Source organism: Mustela erminea, chromosome 15 (genome assembly GCF_009829155.1).
Source record: "Mustela erminea isolate mMusErm1 chromosome 15, mMusErm1.Pri, whole genome shotgun sequence".
NCBI lineage: Eukaryota > Metazoa > Chordata > Mammalia > Carnivora > Mustelidae > Mustela > Mustela erminea.
Window position 1 is genome coordinate 65058028 of NC_045628.1, and position 26813 is coordinate 65084840.

At 42.6% G+C, this 26813-nt stretch overlaps 3 protein-coding genes across 8 annotated transcripts in view; 2 read left to right on the top strand and 1 right to left on the bottom strand.

Annotated features, from left to right (window-relative positions):
* Positions 1-4538, top strand: part of LOC116574410 (mitochondrial substrate carrier family protein S-like) — a 169435-nt gene extending 164897 nt beyond the window's left edge. The window contains exon 6 of the mRNA XM_032315153.1: positions 4490-4538. Within this exon, the coding sequence (XP_032171044.1) occupies positions 4490-4506 (17 nt within the window). The 3' untranslated portion in view covers positions 4507-4538. The remainder of the gene's footprint in view (positions 1-4489) is intronic.
* LOC116574089 (phosphatidylinositol 3,4,5-trisphosphate 3-phosphatase TPTE2-like) overlaps positions 1-26813 on the top strand; it is a 772466-nt gene that overhangs the window by 680986 nt on the left and 64667 nt on the right.
* Positions 1297-23164, bottom strand: LOC116574418 (phosphatidylinositol 3,4,5-trisphosphate 3-phosphatase TPTE2-like). Of its 6 annotated transcripts, none has more exons than XM_032315176.1 (5): positions 22279-23164; positions 19142-19266; positions 6271-6362; positions 4096-4191; positions 1668-2504 (listed from the first exon to the last, which is right to left on the bottom strand). In XM_032315176.1, the coding sequence occupies exons 2-5, from the start codon at positions 19194-19196 to the stop codon at positions 2436-2438; spliced, it is 312 nt and encodes a 103-aa protein (XP_032171067.1). In that variant the 5' UTR covers positions 19197-19266; positions 22279-23164; the 3' UTR covers positions 1668-2435. The 6 variants fall into 6 exon arrangements, with proteins under 6 accessions (XP_032171071.1, XP_032171067.1, XP_032171070.1 ...); XM_032315179.1 differs by lacking the exon at positions 22279-23164 and adding an exon at positions 21453-21802; XM_032315178.1 differs by lacking the exon at positions 22279-23164 and adding an exon at positions 21315-21348.

Below are 26813 nucleotides of genomic sequence, written 5' to 3' on the forward strand. Positions count from 1 at the left end.
CAAGAAATGGGCAGAGGACATGAACAGACATTTCTGCAAAGAAGACATCCAGATGGCCAACAGACACATGAAAAAGTGCTCCATATCACTCGGCATCAGGGAAATACAAATCAAAACCACAATGAGATATCACCTCACACCAGTCAGAATGGCTAAAATCAACAAGTCAGGAAATGACAGATGCTGGTGAGGATGCGGAGAAAGGGGAACCCTCCTACACTGTTGGTGGGGATGCAAGCTGGTACAGCCACTCTGGAAAACAGCATGGAGGTTCCTCAAAATGTTGAAAATAGAACTGCCCTATGACCCAGCAATTGCACTATTGGGTATTTACCCTAAAGATACAAACGTAGTGATCCAAAGGGGCACATGCACCCGAATGTTTATAGCAGCAATGTCCACAATAGCCAAACTATGGAAAGAACCTAGATGTCCATCAACAGATGAATGGATCAAGAAGATGTGGTATATATACACAATGGAATACTATGCAGCCATCAAAAGAAATGAAATCTTGCCATTTGAGACAACATGGATGGAACTAGAGAGTATCATGCTTAGTGAAATAAGTCAAGCAGAGAAAGACAACTATCATATGATCTCCCTGATATGAGGAAGTGGTGATGCAACATGGGGGCTTAAGTGGGTAGGAGAAGAATCAATGAAACAAGATGGGATTGGGAGGGAGACAAACCATAAGTGACTCTTAATCTCACAAAACAAACTGAGGGTTGCTGGGGGGAGGGGGTAGGGAGAAGGGGGTGGGATTATGGACATTGGGGAGGGTATGTGCTTTGGTGAGTGCTGTGAAGTGTGTAAACCTGGTGATTCACAGACCTGTACCCCTGGGTATAAAAATATATGTTTATAAAAAATAAAAAATTAAAAAAAAAAAAGAAATGACCTCTTTAATCTGACATTACACATGTGAAAGCAGGGATTACTTACCCAAAAATACATAATAAACCTCACGCAATATTGTGAGGAATCATTTTAAATGTTATTTTGATATGAAAGTTCTGTTAAACTCTTAACTTTGGCACACAGTCCCCACGAACAGTAGTTCTCTCAACCCTGGTATACCTCCTTCAGGAAAGAAAAATGACCACTAACCTTTTATAATGTATATATTTAAGGTGTCAAAAATGTGTATGTAAATATACTATAAGTATACATTCAAAGAAGAAGGGTTAGGAGACCTAAATGTGTGGCTGGGATTGTGGGGAACAGGATCCTACTATCCCAATTCTTCAAAATACAGCTCGACTACAAACTCCTCACGATAGATGTTCCATGTTTTTATTTTTTTATGTGGATTATCCAGTTGGTTCCGTGGAAGGTAAAGCCTAGGAAAGAAGAAACATGTTTCAAGCACAGAAGGCCAACCAGGGTTAGTCTTAGTCCCTCTACTGTGCCTCAGTTGGCACATACAAGTGGAAGGGCTTGGTAACATCTGGGATGGCCAATGTTGGGGCAGTCAGTAAGGCTGTTTGTAATTCCCAAAATGCTCCTTCTGCCTCAGCTATCCACTCTACCATAGTGAGTCCTCCCTTAGCCAGTTCACAGAGAGGTCGCACCCATCTCCGTGAACCGCGGTATCCACAGCTTGCAGCAGCCCACCGTCCCAAAGAACTCCCTTATGGAGACCGAAGCCTAAATAAGCGTGGCTCTGACAGAGCTGTGTTTTTATTGCTGACACCCGATACCCTTTTCCCTGCAGAGTCTGCAAGAGAGCTCTCGTCCCCCACAAGCAAGACCCATAGTCCTCAGCGGCTATTTCTACTATTCCCACTAACTCAGTCCTCCTTCAAGTACTAGAGAACTAGAATTCTAGAGAACTTCCAGACTCAGGAACGAATTTCCAGAGAGGGAAGAAGTTTCCCTGGAATAATCTTCAGTTAATTTATAAAAAAAGATTTCCCAGTTTAGTCACTAGAAAGTCATTTCTAAAATAGAGACTATTGATTTTTTTTTTTAAGCTGTCTTCATGGATGCTTACTGTGTCCTCTAACTTCTGCCCTAGATCCAGGTGTGTCAGTCACCTTTAAACTAGCTAAAGCCTTCCTCGAGGATGCTTTCCTTTCTGGCCTAGAATATGGTAGGTGGTCGGTCATCAGAAGATGAACACACACGGTGGACCTGCCCTAGTCGGGGTAATTGAGCAGACTCCTGCTACACTTGCAAGGGGAGGGATTTATCACCACACCTAGATCTGATTAGAATACGTCTCAGCTCCTATGACACAGTCCTATGGCATGGACTTTGAGGTTAAGGCCACAGTGGTTCTCAACGCTAACCCTATATTTTACATAATGAAGAATGGGGGACTTGAGGATTTCTTGGTTTCTATAAATTGAGGGCAGGAGTGCCATTCTGCCTTACACAGATCTTGGAGATTAAGCCATTTCTACTGGATTATATCAGAGCCATACCTTTTATTTTGTAAAAATGATGTATGGAACCAGAAAAAAAAATGGGCACTGGTCATAGTATTTGGGTAGGTCCTAAAATTAAAAGAAAAAAAGTTAATTTTCATAGTAAAAATGATACTAAAAACTAATTCCAAAGGGATTAAAATTCCTCCTTTTCCCTCCTTTCTATATATGTTGAACAATTAGAGCCGTTAGACACACAGCACTTAACCTGTATAACCCTCCGCTCACGACACAAAGGAGACTTTAAGAAATGGCTTTTTCTTGCCATTCCTATCAAAATTTAAGGAAATGTGTTTTTTTCTATATAAATTAGACAGTAGTCCTCCAACCTAGTTTACATCGTGCTGACCAGAGACCGATGCCACTTTATGTCCAAAGACCTCATCCATTTCTACAAGCAGCAGCTGCACTGATAATTGACTATCAGTATTAATGATAAGAATACCCACACATGAGAGAGTTTTCATCTCATGGCCCTTGAAAATCACAAAATTAAGCAACACTGCCCAGGCCAGTACTTCTTGTAGTGGAGCTCCTGCTTCGGACCACTGACTGAGCGAGTGTTCAGACCGGCTTCAGGGATCACAGGGGAGCCCATCTGGTATGGGAACCACCGAGGTCACTTGCTTCCACACACATACCATTTCACTACTGAACAGATTTTCCCATAACGGGGAGCAAGCAGGGGATGGAGGAGGGCACAAACTTTAACTTGATCAACACTGTTAGTTGTTGGCAGTTCTGCTTGATGATTTCAATAGGAAAACAAAACAACTGAGGCTTAGAAATTCATGTAAAGAGTAACACTTGTACACTTTGTGACGTCTCAGCAGAAGTTACACACTCATGTTCAGAGCAATGACAATGGCAAACATTCTCATTTTTCATAAGGTAAATGTTAGATTAAAAATACTATTTAAGGGGCACCTGGGTGGCTCAGTGGGTTAAAGCCTCTGCCTTCAGCTCGGGTCATGATCTCAGGGTCCTGGGATGGAGCCCCATATCGGGCTCTCTGCTCAGCAGGGAGCCTGCTTCCCCCCTCCCTCTCTGCCTGCCTCTCTGCCCACTTGTGATCTCTGTCAAATAAAATTTAAAAAAATACTATTTAACATGAATTATGTATCGGTTCAAAGGAAAGTCAGATCTCCCTCATTTTAAAGTACTTTATAAACTATGGGGAGCACTGTGTTTTAAAGATACAAAACAAAAGTGTGATCACCACTCTGCAGTAAACATACCTTTGTTTTTTCCTTATTTGAAAAGATATGCAAGTTGTATAGGATTTAGAAAAAATGAGCAAGGGGCGCCTGGATGGCTCAGTGGGTTAAGCCTCTGCCTTCGGCTCAGGTCACGATCCGAGGGTCCTGGGATTGAGCCCCACATAGGGCTCTCTGCTCAGCGGGGTGCCTGCTTCCCCCACTGTCTGTCTACTTGTGATCTCTGTCAAATAAAATCTTTTTTAAAAAATGAGCAAAAATCTCTTATGTTCTTTTTAAAAATTTTGATATAGACCGGCCTTGTTTTTCTCCCCCTCTCTGGCGAGAGGTTGACATCTCCTATCCTGTTCCTTGCCAGGAATTGTAGTAAAGGAAAGCCTAAATCAGAATCATTCAAAAGGCCAGACAAGAATACTGGCATAGGTTGGTTCTGGATGACTCACGGAAGAAGAGAAAAACTGCACTTTGATGTCATCATACAGTGGTGGGCAGTTGGACAGATGGATTGTCACGCTGTCTGTTTCCGCATCATGAAGGATCTGTGAATGATCACACGGAACTCAGAACCATAACCCTAGCTAATGGGTGGATAAATGGTGAAGTTCAGTTTGCTTATCGCAGCTTCCTGGATTTATCAAGTACACTTGGTCTCAGAGTGCAGCCATTACACATATAAATAAATGTGAATCATTGTTTCTATTAAGTTGCAATACTGTTTACATTTTTAAAAGGCCAACATGTTTGGAGGGTATGGTACTGCACTGCTGAAAAGTGAAATACTCCCTTTTCCATCAGAATTTAAATGTCACTGTTGAACGTGTGTCATTTGATTTGCAGATGCCGGGACACACTAAGAAGATCAGTTTTAAACTTGGCATTCACATTCAAAAACATGTGATTGGTCATGTTTATTAAAAAGGTGCTCCATGATGGTATCATAGCACTTGTCCATAGCCAACTACTGGATGGAGTGACCAAAGATTGGTCACGTTTCTGGAATGAAGGACTTTGGGGCTATACTGAGTATTTCTTTGTTACTGATTGGCCCTTGCACAATAGTGGTACCCACACTAAGGAGAGTCTGTGCGAAATACCAAAGAAGGTGCAGACTCAGGGGATGCTTCAGGGAGCTGCAGACATAAGAAACAATGGTAGAATGGCATAAATTACATGTCAAGCTGGATAATGAAGACTGTGTGGTTGTGTGTTCTGGGGAGCTTAATGAGAAGCAGAGAGTAAGAAAGTTTCATAGGGGAGCAGAAAAAGAGTTCTATGTGGTGGATTTGTACACACGAGGAGCTCTGAAAGAGAATGCTGTGCAGACTGGGTGGTGTGGGGGAGGGAGAGGAAAGACATGGAACACATGGAACAGAAATGAGAGTGTTGAGTCCCAAGGGCCAGAAGGCACCCCGTCTACTTGGAATGGAGTCTGTAGGTCAAGTTACTGAAGGAAATAAGCTCAGGTCTCAGGTAGGATAGGGAAATATCTTAAAGGTTCAAGAGCCAGGAAATAAGAAAAATTGTGGAAGCATGGGGGCGGGGCAATTCCTATGTGACAAAGTGGCCCGACATTTATCACTTATAACAGTGATTATAGCTCACAGGGCAACTTCACATACATTATCTAACCTAATCCTCACAACCCGGGAGATGTGGTCTTTATTTTGCAGATATACTGAGCCAAAGATACTGACTGGCTTTGACTAGAGGCACAGAGTGCATTGTTCTTCTGCTCCACTTACTGCTTTTCAAGTAGGAGCAGAGAAATGCCTGCATATTGCCGGTCTCTGGACACTGTATAGCATGAAGAGAAGGGTCAGGTAGGGAGACCACTGTAGAAATCCAGGCATGAGCAAGTGAGGTGCCGGACTGGGCGTGACAATGGGAACAGAAAGGAACGGAGAGAGTGAGGAGAGATTCCCAAGGTAAAATCAAAAGGAAGTGCTGACTGGATGTGGGGGCACGGCCAGGAGAGACTCCAGGATTCTACATCGTGAGGCCTCAGTGAGAGAATTCTGGTGTCACTTGCAGAAGCAGAGGGAAAGCTCATCTGACAAATCTGGATTGACACACACAGTTCCGTCGTTGGGGCAGAAGCTGTCTAGGTGGGTGTCCTGCACCTACCACGTGGGGGGTGCTCATAAGTCTGTGCGAGCGGATGGAAGAAAAAATAATAGTTTGCGGCAGGGGAATGGATGAGCAGAACCAAGAGTAGAGTATGTGCAGAGATAACAGAAGTCAAGGATCGGGTCTGGGTGTGCGCCTTCCGTGGGACAAAGGGCAAGGAGTGGTGGTGGGGAAGTAATAGGAGAAGAGACACAAACCTGGAGAGAGAATTTGGAGGGTTTATATTTCTTAAGACCCGGGAAAGCTTCTTATTGCTTTAGGGTAGTCCAAGGCACTTCAACATTTAAGAAAACAGACTACCAGGTCCCATCGCTTAGGGGAAAGAGGTATATATGTCCCCTTCCGGCCACTCTTGAGTTACTTCTCTCAGTGCAGTCCCATAGGACATCGGAGGCAGAGTCACTTGGGACACTGCTAACACTGAACATGCTGGTTTGACATTGAGATTTGAAACAAACACCAGAATTTCCAGTTTGAATGCTATCTCTTACCCAACAGTTTTTGGAAGCAGAACAGAAAAAGACGATATGGCTCTTCATCATTATTTGTACTTTAACATCACTCCCATTGCCTTTTCCAACACCTGAAGGAAATAAAGTTAGGCTCGTTAGAACAAAGAGCAAAATGTCTCACAGATTAACATTATGGATTAAAGAGAAAATTATGACAGCTAACAGTGTGTCAGTAGTGTATCATCTGGGTCTTGCTTGCATTCCGTCTTTAAAAGACAAAGCTTTAAGCCCAACTTTGTCTCCTAAAGCACAATTTATAAGGCTGGGGGTGGGAGGAAAGACATATAGTTTAGCTTCTCTTTATCTTTCTAGAAAAAAATCAGGTAGGTAACTTGCCACCTTTCCTCCTCATGTGTTGCTTGCTTCAGACATCCGACAATGGGTCTTAAACAGTCTAATTTCCTCTTACCCTCATCTGGAGTTAGATATTAAATAGTTGCATCCAAACATTCTGGTGGCATTCAGGATACATCTATAGACAAATGGTTTCTTGCTCTCTATTCAATTCAGATGACGCCCTTTTTTAGTAGTTCTTAAAGGCTTGTTTCTCAATCCTTCAATTAATTCTTACTGCTTTTGTTTTAACAAGGAATGTCACAAATATGCATAGAAGTAAAGGTACAGAACTAAAAAAGATTATCTAAGAGTCATATGTTAATCATTCTTGATGTTCAGATTCTGTTTGCATCATAGAACACATTATGAATTTGCATTAAGCATCATCATGTCTGAGCCTTACTTCCTCCACCCCATGCCATCCTATCCCATTCCAGTTACAGAACTTCTTTGCAGAACTGATGCTCACCAGAAATTAGTGAAAATGTAGAACTAAATTAATTCAAATACTGAACACATGACAGGAAATGGCACTGATTTACAAGCTTCATTCCCACACATTTAAACCTCTTAAAATAAAGCATATTTCTATAATATAAAAGGTAAAAAAGACATGAGGTGAAGAGTCTGGCTCACCTACTCCCACCTGTTTATTTGTCCAGCTCCAAATGGAGAATATTTTTATGCACATATAATCAAAAAGAAATACTCACCCAGAGTATTTTTATATATGTACACAGTAAGTATAGTCTAGTAATTTTGCTACTAGGTATTTACCCAAAGAATATTAAGCACCAATTGAGAGGACTATGTGGTTCTTCTCTCTTCTCATATTAATTTGTTCTCTCACATTGATTGATTTGCGAATGTTGAACCATCCTTGTAGCCCAGGGATGAATCCCACCTGATCATGGTGGATAATCTTTTTAATGTGCTGTTGGATCCTGTTGGCTAGGATCTTGTTGAGAATCTTAGCATCCGTATTCATCAGTGATATTGGTCTGAAATTCTCCTTTTTGGTAGGGTCTTTGCCTGGTTTGGGGATCAGGGTAATGTTGGCTTCATAGAAACAGTCTGGAAGTTTTCCTTCTGCTTCAATTTTTTGAAACAGCATCAGGAGAATAGGTGTTATTTCTTCTTTGAAAGTTTGGTAGAATTCCCCAGGGAATCCGTCAGGTACTGGGCTCTTGTTTTTTGGGAGGTTTTTGATCACTGCTTCAATCTCATTACTAGATATCGGTCTATTCAAGTTGTTGATTTCTTCCTGGTTCAATTTTGGGAGTTTATAGTTTTCCAGGAATGCATCCATTTCATCTAGGTTGCTTAGCTTATTGGCATATAACTGTTGATAGTAACTTCTGATGATTGTTTCTACTTCCTTGGTGTTAGTTGTGATCTCTCCCTTTTCATTCATAATTTTATAAATTTGGGCTTTCTCTCTTTTCTTTTGGATTAGTGTGGCCAATGGTTTATCTATCTTATTCTTTCAAAAAAACAGCTTCTAGTTTCATTAATATGTACTACTGTATCTCTGGTTTCTACCTCATTGATCTCAGCTCTAATCTTGATTATTTCCCTTCTTATGTGTGGAGTTGATTTGTTGTTAATTCTCCGGTTCGTTTAGGTGTAGAGACAGCTGCTGTATTCTGAATTTTTCAATTTTTTTGAGGGAGGCTTGGATGGCTATGTATTTCCCCCTTACAACTGCCTTTGCTGTATCCCATAGGTTTTGGACCGAAGTGTCTTCATTCTCATTGGTTTCCACGAATTGTTTCAGTTCTTCTTTGATCTCCTGGTTGATCCAAGCATTCTTAAGCAAGGTGGTCTTTAGCTTCCAGGTGTTTTGAGTTCCTTCGGAACTTTTCCTTATGATTGAGCTCCAGTTTCAAAGCATTATGATCTGAGACTATGCAGGGAATAATCTGTCTTTTGGTACCGGTTGAGTCCTGATTTGTGACCCAGTATATGGTCTATTCTTGATAAGGCTCCACGTGCACTTGAGAAGAATGAGTATTCTGTTGTTTTAGGGTGGAATGTTCTGTATATATCTATGAGGTCCATCTGGTCCATTGTGTCATTCAATGCTCTTGTTTCTTTATTGATTTTCTGCTTCAATGATCAGTGTATTTCTGAGAGAGACATGTTAAGATCTCGTACTATTAATGTATTCATATCAATATGATTCTTTATCTTGATTAACAGTTTTCTTATTTGACAAAATCCAGCATCCATTCCTGATTAAAACGCTTCAAAGTATAAGGGTAGAGGGAACATTCCTGAACTTCATCAAATCTATCTATGAAAGGCCCAGAGCAAATATCATCCTCAATGGGAAAAAGCTTGCAGCCTTCCCGTTGAGATCAGGAACACGACAAAAATGCCCACTCTCACCACTCTTGTTCAACATAGTATTAGAAGTCCTAGCAACAGCAATCAGACAACAAAGAGAAATAAAAGGTATCCAAATTGGCAATGAAGAAGTCAAACTCTCTCTCTTCGCAGATGACATGATTCTTTATATGGAAAACCCAAGACTCCACCCCCAAACTACTAGAACTCATACAGCAATTCAGCAACGTGGCAGGATACAAAGTCAATGTGCAGAAATCAGTGGCTTTCTTATACACTAAAAATGAAAATACAGAAAGGGAAATTAGAGAATCGATTTCATTTACTATAGCACCAGGAACCATGAGATACCTGGGAATAAACCTAACCAAAGAGGTAAAGGATCTGTACTCGAGGAACTACAGAACACTCATGAAAGAAATTGAAGAAGACAAAAGAAGATGAAAGACTATTCCATGATCTTGGATTGGAAGAATAAACATTGTTAAAATGTCTATACGTCCTAGAGAAATCTATATTTTTAATGCCATTCCAATCAAAATTCCACCGATATTCTTCAAAGAGCTGGAGCAAATAACCCAAAAATTTGTATGGAATCAGAAGAGACCCCGAATCGCTAAGGAAATGTTGAAAAACAAAAATAAAACTGGGGGCATCACGTTACCTGATTTCAAGCTTTATTACAAAGCTGTGATCACTAAGACAGCATGGTATTGGCATCAAAACAGACACATGGAACAGAGTAGAGAGCCCAGATATGGACCCTCAACTCTATGGTTAATCTTCGACAAAGCAGGAAAAAATATACAGTGGAAAAAAGACAGTCTCTTCAATAAATGGTGCTGGAGAAAGTGGGCAGCTATATGTAGAAGAATGAAACTCGACCACTCTCTTACACCGTACACAAAGATAAACTCAAATGGATAAAAGACCTCAACGTGAGACGGGAATTCATCAGAATCCTAGAGGAGAACATAGGCAGTAACCTCTTTGATATCAGCCACAGCAATTTCTTTCAAGATATGTCTCCAAAGGCAAAGGAAATAAAAGTGAAAATAAACTTTTGTGACTTCATCAAAATCAAAAGCTTCTGCACAGCAAAGGAACAGTCAACTAAACAAAGAGGCAACCCACGGAATGGGAGAAGATATTTGCAAATGACAGTACAGACAAAAGGATCTATAATAAACTCCTCAAACTCAACACACACAAAACAGAGAATCATATCAAAAAATGGCCAGAAGATATGAACAGAGACTTCTCCAATGAAGACATACAAATGGCTATCAGACACATGAAAAAATGTTCATCATCACTAGCCCTCAGGGAGATTCAAATTAAAACTGCATTGAGATATCACCTTACACCAGTTAGAATGGCCAAAATTAACAAGACAGAAAACAACATGTGTTGGAGGGCATATGGAGAAAGGGGAACCCTCTTACACTGTTGGTGGGAATGCAACTTGGTGCAGCCTCTTTGGAGAACAGTATGGAGATTCCTCAAGAAATTAAAAATAGAACTTCCCTATGACCCTGCAATTGCACTCCTGGGTATTTACCCCAAAGATACAGATGGAGTGAAAAGAAGGGCCATCTGTACCCCAATGTTTATAGCAGCTATGGTCACAGTTGCCAAACTGTGGAAAGAACCAAGATGCCCTTCATCGGACAAATGGATAAGGAAGATGTGGTCCATATACACCATGGAGTATTATGCCTCCATCAGAAAGGATGAATACCTAACCTTTGTAGAAACATGGATGGGACTGGAAGAGATTATGCTGAGTGAAATCAGTCAAGCAGAGAGAGTCAATTATCATATGGTTTCACTTATTTGTGGAGCATAACAAATAGCATGGAGGACACTGGGAGTTAGAGAGAAGAAGGGAGTTGGGGGAAATTGGAAGGGGAGGTGAACCATGAGAGACTATGGACTCTAAAAAACAATCTGAGGGGTTTGAAGTGGCGGGGGTGGGGGGTGGAGGTTGGGGTACCAGGTGGTGGGTATTACAGAGGACACGGATTGCATGGAGCACTGGGTGTGGTGAAAAAATAATGAATACTGTTATGCTGAAAATAAAAAAATAAGAAAAAAAAAGCTAAAAAAAAAGAATACTAAGCACCAATTTGAAGAGCTATATACACCCTTATGTTTATTGCAGCATTATTTATAATAGCCAATACATGGAGGCAATCCAAGTGTGTACTGAGAGACGAATAGGTAAGGAAAATGTAGTGAAGATGTATTTATACAGGTATACACATACACAACGGAACATTGTTCAGCTGTAATTAAAAGAAATGAAACCTTGCCATTTGCAACAGTGTGGATGGACCCATAGCCATGCTATGTGAAACAGAGAAACAAATATATTTCGCTCATGTGGAATTGAAAAATATAAATGAAAGGAAAAAAGGAGACAAAAAAAAATCAGACTCAATACAGAGAACAAAGTGATGGCTGCCATAAGAAAGGTGAGCAGGGGGATGGGTAAATAAAGGGAAATAAAGAGTACGCTTATCATTTTTAAAATTAACATATAATGTATAATTTGTTTCAGGGGCACAGGTATATGAATTATCAGTCTTACATGATTCATAGCACTCGCCATAGCACATACCCTCCTCAATGTCCATAAATTTTTTTTTAAGATTTATTTATTTGAGAGACGCAGAGAAAAAAAGCATGAGCAAGGGAGAGGCAGAGGGAGAAGGAGGCTCCCCACTGAGCAGGGAACCTGACACAGGGCTCTATCCCAGGACTCTGGGATCACAACCTGAGCCAAAGGCAGACACTTAACAGACTGAGTCACCCAGGTGACCCATGAGAGTTTACTATCTTGATGATCATATACTTATCTTGATGAACACTGAGTAATGTATACAATTGCTGAATCATTATATTGTACACTTGGAGCTAATATAAACGAACATATGTTATATTTCAATTAAAAAAATACTGCGCATCTATAGGTAAATAAAGATTGATGACATGAGTTTATAAACAGATATAAAATGGCTTAATCAGTCGCCTGGGTGGCTCAGTTGGTTAAGTGACTGCCTTTGGTTCAGGTCATGATCCCGAAGTCCAGGGACTGAGTACTGCTTTGGGCTCCCTGCTCAGCGGGGAGTCTGCTTCTCCCTCTGACCTTCCCCCCCCCTCATGCTCTCTCTCTCTCTCATTCTCTCTCTCCCAAATAAATAAATACATAAAATCTTTAAAAATGGTTTAATAATCAATTTCTTTCCACTAGATACAACTAATTTGTATTTTTATGTACAAAAATTATTTACAGTATTATTACTTTTCTACAACTTAGAGTTATAAAGAGCTTAAAGACCCTGAGAGGTAGAGATAATCCCAAAAGGGTGCACAAGTCAAAACACTGCTCACTGCAAATTCTTTCACCCTTTTTTCTGACATCTCCCCATCCCCATTCTGTTTTGATCTTAACAACCTCAAAGGAAGATTATTATTACTCCAAAAGAAGGCTGGTGTCTCTAACACTGAGTCACGAAGAAATAGGAAATCTGAACAGACCAATTACTAGTAATGAAACTTAATCAGTCATCAAATAACTCCCAACAAACTAAAGCTCAGGACCAGATAGAATCACAGTGAATTCTGCTACACATTTAAAGAAGAGTTAATACCTATTCTCCTGAAACTATCCCACAACATAGACGGTGAAGTAAAACTTCCAAATATATTCTATAAGGTCAGCATTACCCATACCAAGACCAGACTAAAGTCACAATTAAACAACAAACAAAACTACAGGCCAATATTCCCCATGAACTTAGATATAAAAATCCTCAACAAAATATTAGCAAAGTACATTCAACAATAAAAAGATCATTTGCCACGATCAGTGGGATTTATTTTGGGAATGCAAGCATGGTTCAACATTTTCAAATCAGTCAACATGGTCCACCGCATTAACAAGAGGAGGATAAAAGTTATATGATGGTTGTTTTTTTGTTGTTGTTGCTGAGAAGATGGCAGAGTAGGAGGATCCTGTGCTAACCTTGTCCCCTACACACACACCAAGATAACCGCCACATCAAGTGCAAAAAACTCTGAAAAGGACCCAAAGATTGGCAGAGCAGACTTTCTACAGTAGAGAGGAGGCCACATCGAAAAGGTAGGTGAGGTGAAGACACAGTTGAGAACCAACCCCCCGGTAAGACTGTCCATGAAGAGGAGGGACCCCCAAGCATGGAGAAGCAAGAGGCTCAGACCATAGAGCAGGCACAGGAGTCCTGCGCTGAGAAGACAAGTCCCCATAACATTTGACTTTGAAAACTAGTGGGGCTTAATAGGTTTTGAGGACCAGCAGGGCTCAACTCTGGGCACTTTATTTATTTACTTGAGTATAATTAACATAAGTGCTGTATTAGTTCCAGGTGTACAGTATAAGGATTCAACAATTCTATACAATCAAGGTCAGTGTACTATTCATCATCTTTATCTATTTCACCAATCCCCTATCCCACTTATGTTCTGGCAACTAGTTTCTTCTCTGTATTTAAGACTCTAGTTTTTGTCTTTTTCTTTGTTGTTTTCACCATAGTTTGAAGGAAAACAGACACAAAACGCTGCAAACAAAGGTGCCAACACCTAAAGAAACAGATAATATGAGAGAAGAAAATTTTAGAAGTGGAATAAATAACTTCAAAGAGATAAAAGAGGAGATTAGAAATATTAAAAAATATTATCCAGATGTCTTGGAAGTAAAGAACTCCATAGATGCTCTGAATAGCCGGAGACATACTTGAAGAGACAAGGAATGATCTAGAAGATGGACTTGAAGAATGTTCTAAGGTTACAATGCAAATGGCCAAAGAGATAATGAAGAAAGATCCAGATATAGAGGAGAGATTCAGAAGCTCCAAAATCTATTTGACAGGAATTCCAGAAAAAGATAATAAAGGGAATGGAGCAGAGGAAATAATTAATAATTGAAGAAAACTTCCCAGAGCTAAAGAAAGATTCAAGTCTTTTTTTCTAAGATTTTATTTATTTATGAGAGAGAGAGAGAGAATGCATGAGAGGGGGGAGGGTCAGAGGGAGAATCAGACCACGCTCTGAGCAGGGAGCTGGATGTGGGACTGGATCCCAGGACTCCAGGATCATGACTTGAGCCAAAGGCAGTTGCTTAACCAACTGAGCCACCCAGGTGCCAAGAAAAATTCAAGTCTTGAGACTGTCAGTGCTTACCAAGTACTCAGTAAGATTGATGAATAGAGACTCCTAGGAATCTGGGAATTCCAAGGATAAAAAAAATCATAAAGTCTTCCAGAAAGAGGAGCGTGAACCTACAAAGGAACAAGAATCAGACTGACAGTAGACTTACTGGACACTCTGGATGCTAGAAGTAAATGGGGCAGTAACATAAAATTTCTGCAGGGGAAAACATTTAAACCTCGAATCATACATCCAGCCAAAATGGCATTTTATTTTGAAGGTAAAACAAAGACATTTTTTGATATGAAAGAATTCACAGTTTGTTTCTTGCATACCCTCTTTGAAAGAATCAATGGAGGATATATACTTTAGCAATCTAGGATGACTATAAACACATACACACAATGTAGATTATCTTTCTCCCACATCAAAAAAGGAAAACAGGAAAATAAAATGCCACATTTCTACTCAGGAAGATGAACAGCTAACAGTGCTCTTGGGGAATATAGGAAAAGAAAGTTACGGATACTACCTAGATGTTGGTAAAGTTAAAGAGTGTTTTAAAATGAATTTAATCGTCGTAGCTTATGTATAAGTATAGATTCTAAACTACTGGGGATCACTTCTTGGCCTTTTGCTAAAGATCGAGTGTAAACTACTGGGGAGAGGGAGGGAATGCGTCAATAGGACAATAGACAGGAAGAGATGGGGTGAAAGTAACAGAAAAACACAGGAAAAAATGTGGCAAGAAACGTTGAAACGAGAAAAGCAAAAGTTTAGCTCTTATCAAGAGAAAGGTAACTTTATCATTAATATTGATGTGAATCTTGAATCTTTAAATTAAACCTTTTCCTTCCAAAAAAAAAAAATAAACACTACAAAGCAGTAGTAATCAAAACAGTACCGTAGTGCCACAGAAAGAGACACATACATCAAAAGAACAGAACAGAGGCCCAGAAATAAACTCACACTGAGCACCTGGGTGTCTCAGTTTGTGGGGTGATTGCCTTCAGCTCAGGTTATGGTCCCGGGGTCCTGGGATCGAGTCCCATATCAGGCTTCCTCTGTTCTACGGGGAACCTGCTTCGCCCTCTCCCTGCCACTGCCCCCTGCTTGTCGTCTCTCTCTGTCAAATAAATAAGATTTTTGTTTTTTCTTTTAAGATTTTATCCATTCATTTGACAGACAGGGATCACAAGTAGGCAGAGAAGCAGGCAGAGAGAGAGGAGGAAACAGACTCGCCACTGAGCAGAAAGCCGGATGCTGGGCTTGATCCCAGGACCCCGGGACCATGACCCAAGCAGAAAGCAGAGGCTTTAACTGACTGAGCCACCCAGGCGCCCCAAATAAATAAAATCTCAAAAAAAAAAAAAGTTTCAGGGGCGCCTGGCTGGCTGAGTAGGTTAATCCTCTGCCTTTGGCTCAGGTCATGATCCCAGGCGCCTGGGATCAAGCCCTGCATCAGGCTCTCTGCTCAGTGGGGAGCCTGCTTCCCTCTCTCTCTACCTGCCTATCTGCCTATTTGTGATCTCTGTCAAATAAATAAATAAAAGCTTTAAAAATAAATAAATAAAAACGTTTCAGGAATAAACCCACACTTACAGGGTCAATTACTCCACAAAGAAGAAGAAGCCATATGCAATGGTGGAAAAGACAGTCTCCTCTCTAAATGGTATTGGGAAAACTGAACAGATACATCCAAAAGAATGAAACTTTTTTTCACCATACACAAAAATAAACTCAAAATGGATTAAAGTCCTAATGTGAGACCTGAAACCATAAAACTGCATATAACTGAACATACAACAAACATAAAACTAAAGAAAACATAGGCAGTAAGACTTCTGACACTGGCCTAGCAACATTTTTCTAGATAGGTCTCCTGAAGTGAGGGAAAAAAAAAGCAAACTATTGGGACTACACTAAAATAAAACTCTTCTGCAGAGTGAATGAAACCATGAACAAAACAAAAAGACAACCTACTGAATGGGAGGGGATATTTCCAAATGATGCATCAGGAGACGATATCTGCAGATGATGCATCTGACCAGGGGTTAATACTCAAAATATATAAGGAACTTCTGTAAGTCAACATCAAAAAAATAGTAACAGTAACAACAAATACCTAAATTTTCTGATTTTAAAATGGGCAGATGACCTGAATAGACATTTTTCCAAAGAAGACATCCAAAGGGCCAGGAGAATCATGAATTGTGGCACGAGAGGATAAACATCAATGATCTGGGTCACAGTGAGAAGCTAGGCTACTTAAGGCATACAGCAACAAAGTTAAAGCAGGGGGCGGGTTATAGTTGTCAAAAAACTACTATATTATTTTTTTTTTAAAAAGAAAGAAAAAAAAAACCCTATTGTATTTTAAAGGGAGACCAAGGTTCCTCATGAAGGAATTTAACTTTTGAGCTCCACACTGTCTCATTTCAACATCATACAGTGACCTATCTTCTTCAAATCCTTCCCCATCCTAGCTGCTTGGAGTTTCTCGAATTTCTCCTACACTAGCAGACAGGTAGTGCCAGCTTACCAGCATTTTCCAGCAGATGAACTGGACCAAAAACCTGCTGGATGGGGGAGGCCTATTTCAAAGAAAAGGAGGGACACGGAAAAGAACATGTGTATACTACACCGAGATCACCTCAGTCCACGATGGCCCAATGTCCCAACCAGACAGCTGGCAGCAGAGGCTTGAGATTAACCTCCACCCCCAGGAGGACTGTTGCCCATTATGGAGTTTTACAAGACCAGTGCTCTAACCCCTGAGCTATGGAGCCACCATTATGGAGTTTTAAAACAAAGACAACAACAGCACCAGTCAAGGAACCAAGGAACCAACGTCCTAGCCCTGTCTGGACACCATCTAGCTGCACAATCATGGGCAAACGCACTCGGCCTCTCAGGGTGTCCTATACACTATACAGTGAGCATCAGATCCAAAGGTCTCTGCAGGCCCTCCTAGCTCCACACTGGGGGACTGCCACCCATCCAAAGTGGGGCTGTGGCTTCCCGTTTGCATGCCAAGCGCGTCCCAATAGAAGTTCTCAGGTCACTAACACAAGCCTCCCCTGCCAGCCAAGGAGTCCCTCACCTCTCACCCCTCACCTGCCAGGTCCACCTGGCACGGACCCCTGTCAAGGAGCCTGTTGTCCCCCAAAGTCAGATGCTGCAGGGCCATGCTACATCAGTGACGGGTGACCCAATGAGACCAGGGCAGGAAGAAATCCCAACTACTTATCAGGAGAATTAAAGGCCATATGTAGATGGGCCCAAAACATGGTAATATTTTAAAAAAACATGCCCCCAATGCCTTAAACACCAGACTCCCAACAATACTACTGCTATCTGTATCTTTAAAATTTACTGTAAAGCACATAAGTCGCACGCAAATACCTGTCCACACAGAAATGCCTTTCCAGGAAAAAGAAAATTCGATCACATCAGATTCTACGTCTTTGGCAGACTGACTGACATATAATTCCAAAAGCTGAGAATACCTCCTATGGTTAAATACCACCCTAAGGTGGAGACAAAAACTGAGCCCAGAGCATTTGCAGGACCGTTAAGAGGGTGCCAGAGGCAGGCAAATGGGTCCACTGTTCCCACGGTCAGGGTCATCCCAATGTGGCCTGGGGGTTGCCATGGGGATGGGAGTGGTGCATGGGGCCATTGGTTGGGCCATGGGTTACCAGCTGCAGCTTGTATGGAACTGACCCAAGGCCTTCAGCAGGCAAGAAGCCAGTGGACACCTAGGCCACCCTTAGTTTCCCCTCCTCCTGGGTCAGGACACTCCTGTGGTCTCTAAACTGGGAGCTGGTGCCTGTACTTCTTATCAGTCTGTAATGCACTGTCTATAGCCTTTCTCAATTAGCTTACCTCCACTGACCTTTGGTTCAGGAGAAAATACTTTGTTCTCTAAACTGTAACTTCTTTTCACAGGTAAGGGAATGATGGGATGACCAGGGTGGCCCTTGGCTGCACCTGATCTGTTGACCCCGGAGGTCCCACTGGATAAGAGGACAACAGGCAACTCACCCCTCTGGCCTCTCCACTCCCAGGAGCTGAGGCCCTTATAAGAGTCAGTGTAAGAACCTGGCGATTCACAGACCTGTACCCCTGGGGCTGATAATGCATTACATGTTAATAAAAAAAAATTTTCTTCTTAAAAAAGGGAATCAGTGTAAGGGGCAAGGGTAAACCAGGGGTTTCATCTGGGAAATAGGAGCATCCCAGCACTCCTCTGGCGCTAAAATAACACAGGAACCTAGAGAACCAAGCACACACTTCCAATTACTGCCCTCAGGCGGAGTAAAGGTGATATATCTAAAGACTGGCCTGTGTGTTGCAAGCGCTGCCCAGGAGTATTTACCTGTGCCTTTTGAGGCCACAGTCTGCCCTGGGGCTCAGCTCCTGCCCAGCCCACCCTTCCCTGGCAAATCCTAGGGCCTGTCTTTTCTTTTTAGGGCTTTAGAAACCATCAAAAATCAGCCTGAGTTACCAAAGACATTTCTAAAGAGTGTCCTCCTTTCTTTCCTTGGCAGCAATAAGGACAGTAAGTAGGACTTCCCTGGACAGACGGCATAGTAGGATTCTGGACTACAAGGGCTCTGAAGACTGCCAGGCTTAGAGTGAAATCCCACGTCACCTGCACATGCCAGCTGTGTGACAATGGACAAAGGACTTCAACTCTGAGCTGTGAGGTTTTCCAGCTGTGAACTGAGGACATTCCCACCCTGCACCCACACTCAGAGTTTTATTGTAAGGGAACTTCTCTACCTTCTGCCATTCTTAGAGACAATATTACTCTTCAATTAGATGGATTACCTCCATTACATGGGTTCCCTCCAAGGAGAAAGCATGTTGCTTCTGGGAGTGACAAAAGCAATATTTTCACCAAGCCTTCATTGGATCCCACTTGTAGCAGGTACCCCAAGACTAGAGGATGGGTTTCCCCTGGAATTACCTGCAGCCCTCGCTGTGAGGTCAATGGCAGTTTGGATGGCAGGACTGGACTTCATGTTGGCCCACTCCTCTGCTGGTCTCTGTGGAAGGCAACTCTCCGGAGCTTATGACGGGTGTCTCATATCCCTGAAAGGAGACCAGAGCTCACCATCAGTGAAGCCTCTGCAGCCTTTCTCTAGAACTGCTGCCTGGTTACTGGGATGTCAACCTCTGGGAGCTGGGAGATCAGTTCTCCCTTTTGCAAAAAAAGGAAGGAAGGAAGGAAGAAAGGAAAGAAAGAAAGAAAGAAAGAAAGAAAGAAAGAGGAAGGCAGTGAGGGTATCAGTGCAGCTTAGCAATTGGCCTGCCTTCTACTCGCCCACCATCTCCCCATGAAAAACTCGCAAGTCAAAACCCTTCCGTGAGTTATCAGAGCTATAGCTACTCATAGGGAGCATTTCAACCAACTCTTCTGAAAATCTTACAAGTAAATGCCAAATACCATAGACACCCAAGCCATCACAAACTAGTTTTTCAGAGGCCTAAGTGGAACTGTCAGGAAACTAAGCTCAGTTCTAAATTCAGACAGCAGCCTGAGTTGAGTCCCTCAGAGGAGGTCACAAAACAGTAGGTCTGGAAAGTAATGGCTTAGGCGTTCTGCTAAGTGACATATGCGTGGGTCTCAATTCCTGATCTTCCACCAGCAGGATGAGCCCTCGGGCCCCTTAAGCTGGAGGTCCCCCCATATCAAAGGTGAATAATAGAATTATTATCATAATATAAAGGCAATCAAAATAGCCACAAGGGACAGCTGTTCTTAGAACTACGGAGCACAGCACCAAGCATTAGTCATGGTCACCAAAGGCCTCTTCAGACCTTCTCAACCATAACCATGTACACAAAACACCTGGGAACCTTGTTAAAATACAGATTCTGATGTGCTAGGCCTCAGGTGGGACCAGAAACCTTGCCAGTTACTACAAACTCCCAGATGAGGCTGATAATGACTGGCCACCAATCACATTTTGAGAAGCAACACTGTGTCTTAAATTTGTTTGATAAGAATCACTGGAGCACCAGTAAAATATTCAGATAACCAAGTTTCTCTCCTAGTACCTTGTTTCAGCATGTTTGGGCTAGAGCTTAAAAAGTTTGGGAAAACTAGAGTCTACTACTCAACTGTCAAGAAAAAAATCAACTATCACAGAGAAATGAACTTTAAAAATACAGATTTTTATAAAAAAGGAAAGGTGGCTCATTAACACATAATATCAAGATAACCACTTCAGCAACCAATTCTGTGTGGTTTTCAAACTAAGTAAGTGACTTATCCGTCAATACCAAAGAACAATTTTTATTCATCACGCTAAAGACCTCTGTGCTCCCACTCAGGCCAACTTTTGGATGGTGGTGTGCCAGCTGGGTTATTAATGAATGCCAACGCGGACCTAAACGTCAGCGGAAAATAATTTCATCCCCTAAGAAGTCTTTTTTAACCACTTGACACCTGTTGTGAATGATCAGACACCAAGAATCTTGCTTTCTTTGAAAAACAAAACAAAACAAAACTGTAAAACCAGCAACCACAAAAGCATAGTACTGGACTTGAAAAAGCAACTAAGTGAAACAGACAAGACATGCATTTTATGTTATTGATAGGACAGGAGAGGCAGTAGCAGTAACTACAGTTGACGAGGTTGTGGCCATCCTGTACCTAGAGAAGGCTATGAGGGTCCTAATCCAATCTCTTCCTTTTCCAGATGGAAAACTGAGGCCACAAAGCAAGCGCTTTTCCAAGGTCATACAAGTTAAGTAGTCAGAGGACTCAAGTCTTGCCTTTTGGGTCTGTGCCTACCAAGCAATACTTAATTCCAGAGTATTCCAACCTGACCAAAAAGAAAAGCAAAAAACAAGCACCGAGCCCTGCATTTTAGAGGGAAAATGGAGGCAAGTGGGGAGAGTCACACAGGGCCCAAACCATGTGGCTTCTCCGTCGGTTGAATTCTTGGGGTGCCAACATTTCTTTCTTAGTTTATAAGAAAGGCATAGATCCTACTATGTGTCATCGCTTGAATTTAACCCCTTCCGGTATGCGAAACTTAAACGCATCAAATCCCACAAGTAAGGACTCAAGAGAATTACTAAAATACTAAACAGTGATAGGAGCTAACAGATTAACTCAGCAACTGACTCACATTATTGTGTGTTTAAGAACGCGGCTTCAAGAAGTCTGGAAAAATACATTCGGCTTGGGGGAAGCAAGACTGGTGAGCAAAAGTTAAAACTCAGTCTTGAGCCAGTTAAAAAGCTGAATCCTTTTCGCGCCCCTTTACCTCTCCTGCAAGCACAGGGGGTCCGAATCCAGGACTAAGAGACAAACAACATCGCCAGCGGCACAGCCTTCTGAAGTTCCCAGGGGAAATGAGTCTCTTGCCTGGGAGAACGCTCTGAGGCCCCCTGCTCCACCAGGTAACACCAAGAAGGAGAAGACTGCAGCACAGGCTCAAGCCGACCCGGCTGCCCTCCCGCCCAGGACTAGAGCCGGACCCAAGGCGCTGCGATGCCAGCCCACCTAATACGCTGGCCAGGCACTCGAGCACTGAGGCTCCGGATCCCGGGGGCACAGGACCCGCGAGGGAGACTGCTTCCCGCTTTCTCGTCCTCGGACTCCAGCCCAACAACCTGCAAGTCTCTCATTCATAACCGCCCCCACTCGGGCCCGGACACCGGCGGCGCGGTGCCCAGAGGCCTGATGACGCTCCGCGGGGGCAAAGAGGACACCCTTCCCGGCAGGTGACTCTACGGAAAGGAGGCCGCGGAGCCCCGGAGTGTCCGGCGAGCCCCGGTCCACGGCGCCTGTAACGACCTGGGCACGGAGACAGCGCGAGCCCCGGCCCAGGGCGCCCGTAACGACCTGTGCGCGGGGATGGCGCGAGCCCCGGCCCAAGACGTCCGTAACGAACTGGGCACGAGGACGGCGCGCGCCCCGGCCCACGGCGCCCATAACAACCTGGGCGCGGGTATGGCGCGCGGGCCGCGGACCCCAGAAGCCCGCCGGCTGCCCGGGAAGGTCGCGCCGCCCCGCCCCGCCGCGTAGGCCCGCTCGCGCCCCGCTCCCTCTCGCCGCCCCCGGAGCGGCGGTTGTGGGGCTGCGCTCACCGCCAGGACAGTTGGCCCTGCGTGCTGCTCGGGCTCCGCCGCCGGCAAGCCGCTCTGCCTCCGCCGCCAGGGGCAGCCGCTTAACACCCACGTCGTCCGCCGGCCGGCCCTCCGCCCCGCACTCCCGCGGGGGAGCGCAAAGGGCGGCGGCCCCCGGGGTCCGGAGCACCCGTGCGGCGGGGGTATGGCTGCGCGGGGCCGGCGCGGGGAAGCGGAAGTCCGCTGCTTAGGCGGCGCACACGTCCCCGCGCAGGCCGTGGAACCCCCGGCCCGCGCGCCCGCGAGCTGGAGGACCTGGAGGACAGGGAGCCCGGGCCCCCGGAGTTGCTTCCCTTCGTCCAGGTTCCCGGAGGACTCCTGAGAGGCTCGACCCCAGCTGGAACTCAGGGCGGGGGTTGGTGGTGCTGGGAGGACCCGCTGAAGTCTTATGTAAGTTATGGCACATATGGGGGGGGGGGAGGAAAAAGAACTAGCAAAAGAGCTAAATAATTCTAAAGCAAGCAAAGGGAGGAAATAATAAAGATAACATCCAACATCAATAAGAATAGAAAAATAGAGAAAGATCAACAAAACCAATACTAGTTCCTATCAAAATCTCAGTAAAGTTTTGCCAACAAATTTATTCTAAAATTTATATGGAAAGGCATAAGTCTGAGAACAATCTTGAAAGAGAAAAATAAAATGGGAGCAATAATGCTAAGATTTACTGAAATAGCTACAATAATCAAAAGTGTGGTATTGGGACAGACACACAGATTGATGGGACAAAAGGGACGGCCCAGAAATATACCCTGTTATGGACTGAATCCTATCTCCTCAAAACTGATAGGTTGAGGTCCTAATCCCCAATGTGACTATATTTAGAGACAGGACCTTTAAGGAGGTAGTTAAGGTTAAATGAAGTTTTAACAGTGGTCCCTGATCCCTCCTTTAGGGGCTTGATCTCACAAACCTGAGATCATGACCTGAGCTGCAATCAAAAGTCGGATGCTTAACCGACTGAGCCACCCAGGTGCCTCAATGCAACGAAAGATTTAATAAAGGTCTAGAATGTATTAAATATAAACAACAACAACAACCTCCCAAAGCTCTATAGTAAGAAAACCAAACAATCCAATTAGAGAATGGGCAAAAGAGAAGAACAGACATTTCACTGAAAAAGATAAATGGCAAACACACACAAGAAAAATGTGGTCAACCTCTCGACCCATTAGGGAAATGCAGATTAAAACCACAATGAGCGATCAATACACATCTATCAGAATGTAAACATATCTAAAAGAAAAACAGCGACATCATCAAATGCTGGTGAGAATGAGAAGCCTGATGGTTCACATATTGCTGGTGAGAATATAAAATGGCACAGCCACTCTAGGAAACAGTTTGGAAGCTTCTTTAAAAAAATTAAACACGCAGGGGATCCCTGGGTGGCTCAGTTGGTTAAGTGTCTGACTTCAGCTCAGGTCTTCTCAAGGCCCTGGGATGAAGCAGTGTGTCAGGCTCCTCCCAAGCCCTGGGCAGGGAGTCTCCTTCTTCTCCCTTTCTCTCTTCCTCAGTCCTTCCCCTGGCTCATGCTGCACTCTCACTTTCTCTCTCTCTCAAATGAACAAATAAATAAAATCTTCAAAAAGCAAAAAAAAAAAAAAAAAAAAAACACACAGAACTAAACATGTAGGGCGCCCCGCTGGCTCAGTTGGTAGAGCATGTGATCTTGATCTTGGGGTTGTGAGTTTGAGCCCCATGTTGGGTGTAGATATCATAAATAAAAAAACGTTAAGAAAATAAAAAAGAAAAGAAAAACTAAACATGCAGCTACCATATGATGAAACAATTTCACACCTGGGTATTTACCCCAAGGAAACAGAAATCTATATTCATACAAAACTCTGTACAAAAATATTTATAGTACCTTTATTCATAATAGCCCCAAATTGGTAACAACCCAGATGTCTTTTACCAGGTGAATGGTTAAACAAACTATAGGGCACATTCAAATCATGGACTACTACTCCATTAAAAAACAAACAAAAAACCTCAACCAACCAAACAACAAAAAACAAGGCACAAACATAGTGATACATAGAACAATTGGCTAAATTTCCAGGTAATTAATCAGGCTGAGTGAAAAACAGTTAATTCCCAAAGGTTACACACTCTATGATTCTATTTGTATATATTTCTTATGACAAAATTACAAAAATAGTGAACAAATTTAGTGATTGCCAGGGATCCAGGACTAAGAAGGGGAGGCAGTGGAAGGTAAGCAGGGGTGGCTTAGAAGAGCTCTAAGAGGGCTCTGAGATGATGGAACCATGTATCTTGACCGTGGTGGTGGTCTCCTGAGTCTACACATGTGATAAAACTGCACAGAACTAAATACACATGTATAAAGGAAAAGTTGTAAAGCTGGTTGACATCTGTACACGGTTGGAGAATTCTACCAATGCCAATTGCTTGGCTGTACTACGGTTCAGTTTTGCAGGAAGTTAACTATTAGGAGAAAGTGGGTAGAGGCTATCTAGGATATTTATTATCTCTTCAGTGGCAGGTGAATCTACAATTATCTCAAAATAAAAGGCTTAAAAGCTTTCTATTCAGGGTGCCTGGGTGGCTCAGTGGGTTAAGCCACTGCCTTCAGCTCAGGTCATGATCTCAGGGTACTGGGATCGAGTCCCGCATCGGGCTCTCTGCTCAGCAGGGAGCCTGCTTCCTCCTCTCTCTCTCTCTCTCTGCCTGCCTCTCTGCCTACTTGTGATCTCTCTCTGTCAAATAAATAAATAAAATCTTTAAAAAAAAAAAAAAGCTTTCTACTCACTTGGAGTTAGTTTATATTTACTGAAAGAGATTTTAAAAATTTTATCTGGGGGACGCCTGGGTGGCTCAGTGGGTTAAGCCGCTGCCTTCGGCTCAGGTCATGATCCCAGCATCCTGGGATCGAGTCCCACATCGGGCTCCTTGCTTGGCGGGGAGCCTGCTTCTCCCTCTGCCTCTGTCTGCCATTCTGTCCGCCTGTGCTCGCTCTCTCTCCCTCTCTCTCTGACAAATAAATAAATAAAATATTTTAAAAAATTTTATTTGGATACTTAAAGATCTATACATTATTTTATTTTTAATTTATTTATTTTTAAAGATTTTATTTATTTATTGGACACAGAGAGAGAGATCACAAGCAGGCAGAGAGGCAGGCAGAGAGAGAGGGGGAAGCAGGCTCCCCACTAAGCAGAAAGCCCGACGCAGGGCTTGATCCCAGGACCCCCAGATTATGACCTGAGCTGAAGGCAGAGAGGCATAACCCACTGAGTCACCCAGTTGCCCCTATACATTATTTTTATTAAAATTGAAGTAAATAAAAAAGAAATCAAGGTGGTAGACAGATAAATGGCCACATATCGTATCACTCTCATGCTTCTAGACATTCCCCTTGAATGATTTTGTCATTCTTTGCATAAATGGAGTCCGTTTCTCAAACCCTTGAATTCAGGGTTGGCAAGTGACCTGCTTTGGTCAACGGGATATTACTCAACACAGTGCAAACACAGGCTTGGAAAGTACCTACACATCAATCCTTGCTTTTCCTTGCTGTTATGAACTCTACTACAGTCGTGTGAAGAAGTCCAAGTTAGTTTTTGAGATGATGCGTGACAGATAACGCGGTTATCTCTACCTCCCCTGACAAGAGCCGGCACCCACAACCAGACATGTGAGACAGGCCGCTCTAGAGGGAACTACCCGCAGCTAAGCTGCCAGAACTAGCCAGAAAACCCATAAATTCAGGAGCAGTTGTAAGTTAGTTGTTGTTTTACTAATTTTGGTGGTAGCATGTTATGTACCAAAAACTGATACACTGATACATTTCCAAACTTATAGTTTAACATTTTTTTGGTGGCATATATATGGCTAAAGAATATTCAAGAGCAAGACTCTGTTAACTGTGTAGTAGTAAAAACATGATTAAATTTAAAGTCAAAGTTAAGGCTAAAATAAAAATGCTTTTATCATCAATCCAATATATAATAACTACTACAAAATCTAACTGGGAATAATGCCATCTAACTGCTCTTACAAATCTCTATGCTGGCAAAACGAAATAGAAGGGACAGTTCTTAAAAATAACAACAACAACCTGGAAAAAAGCTACTTCAAAGTGGAAAATAATTTATATGTTTTATGTGGTAAAACAACACACTGCAATTTTTTATATAAATGAAAAACACAACACTGGAAAGTAAAGCTGTCAATACAGGAAATGTCATTTTGTCATTTTCAGTATTATGTTCAGAAACTGGCATGGCCCACTGCTAAAAATAAAACAATTTTCCCTCAAACCATCAAAGTAAATCTTCATGAAGCTATTAGTTCAGAGAGCATGACATTTTATTAATCTTAAAATTTAAAAATAAGAAATACAGAAGAATATTATTAAACTGTTGAGGCTTCAAATTCTAATGCCACTCTCTTAAAGTATTCTCAAGTTCCAAACTGTATACTGAGGGGAGTGATCAAAGTGAGAAAGTTTCCACAGTTCTTTTCCTGTT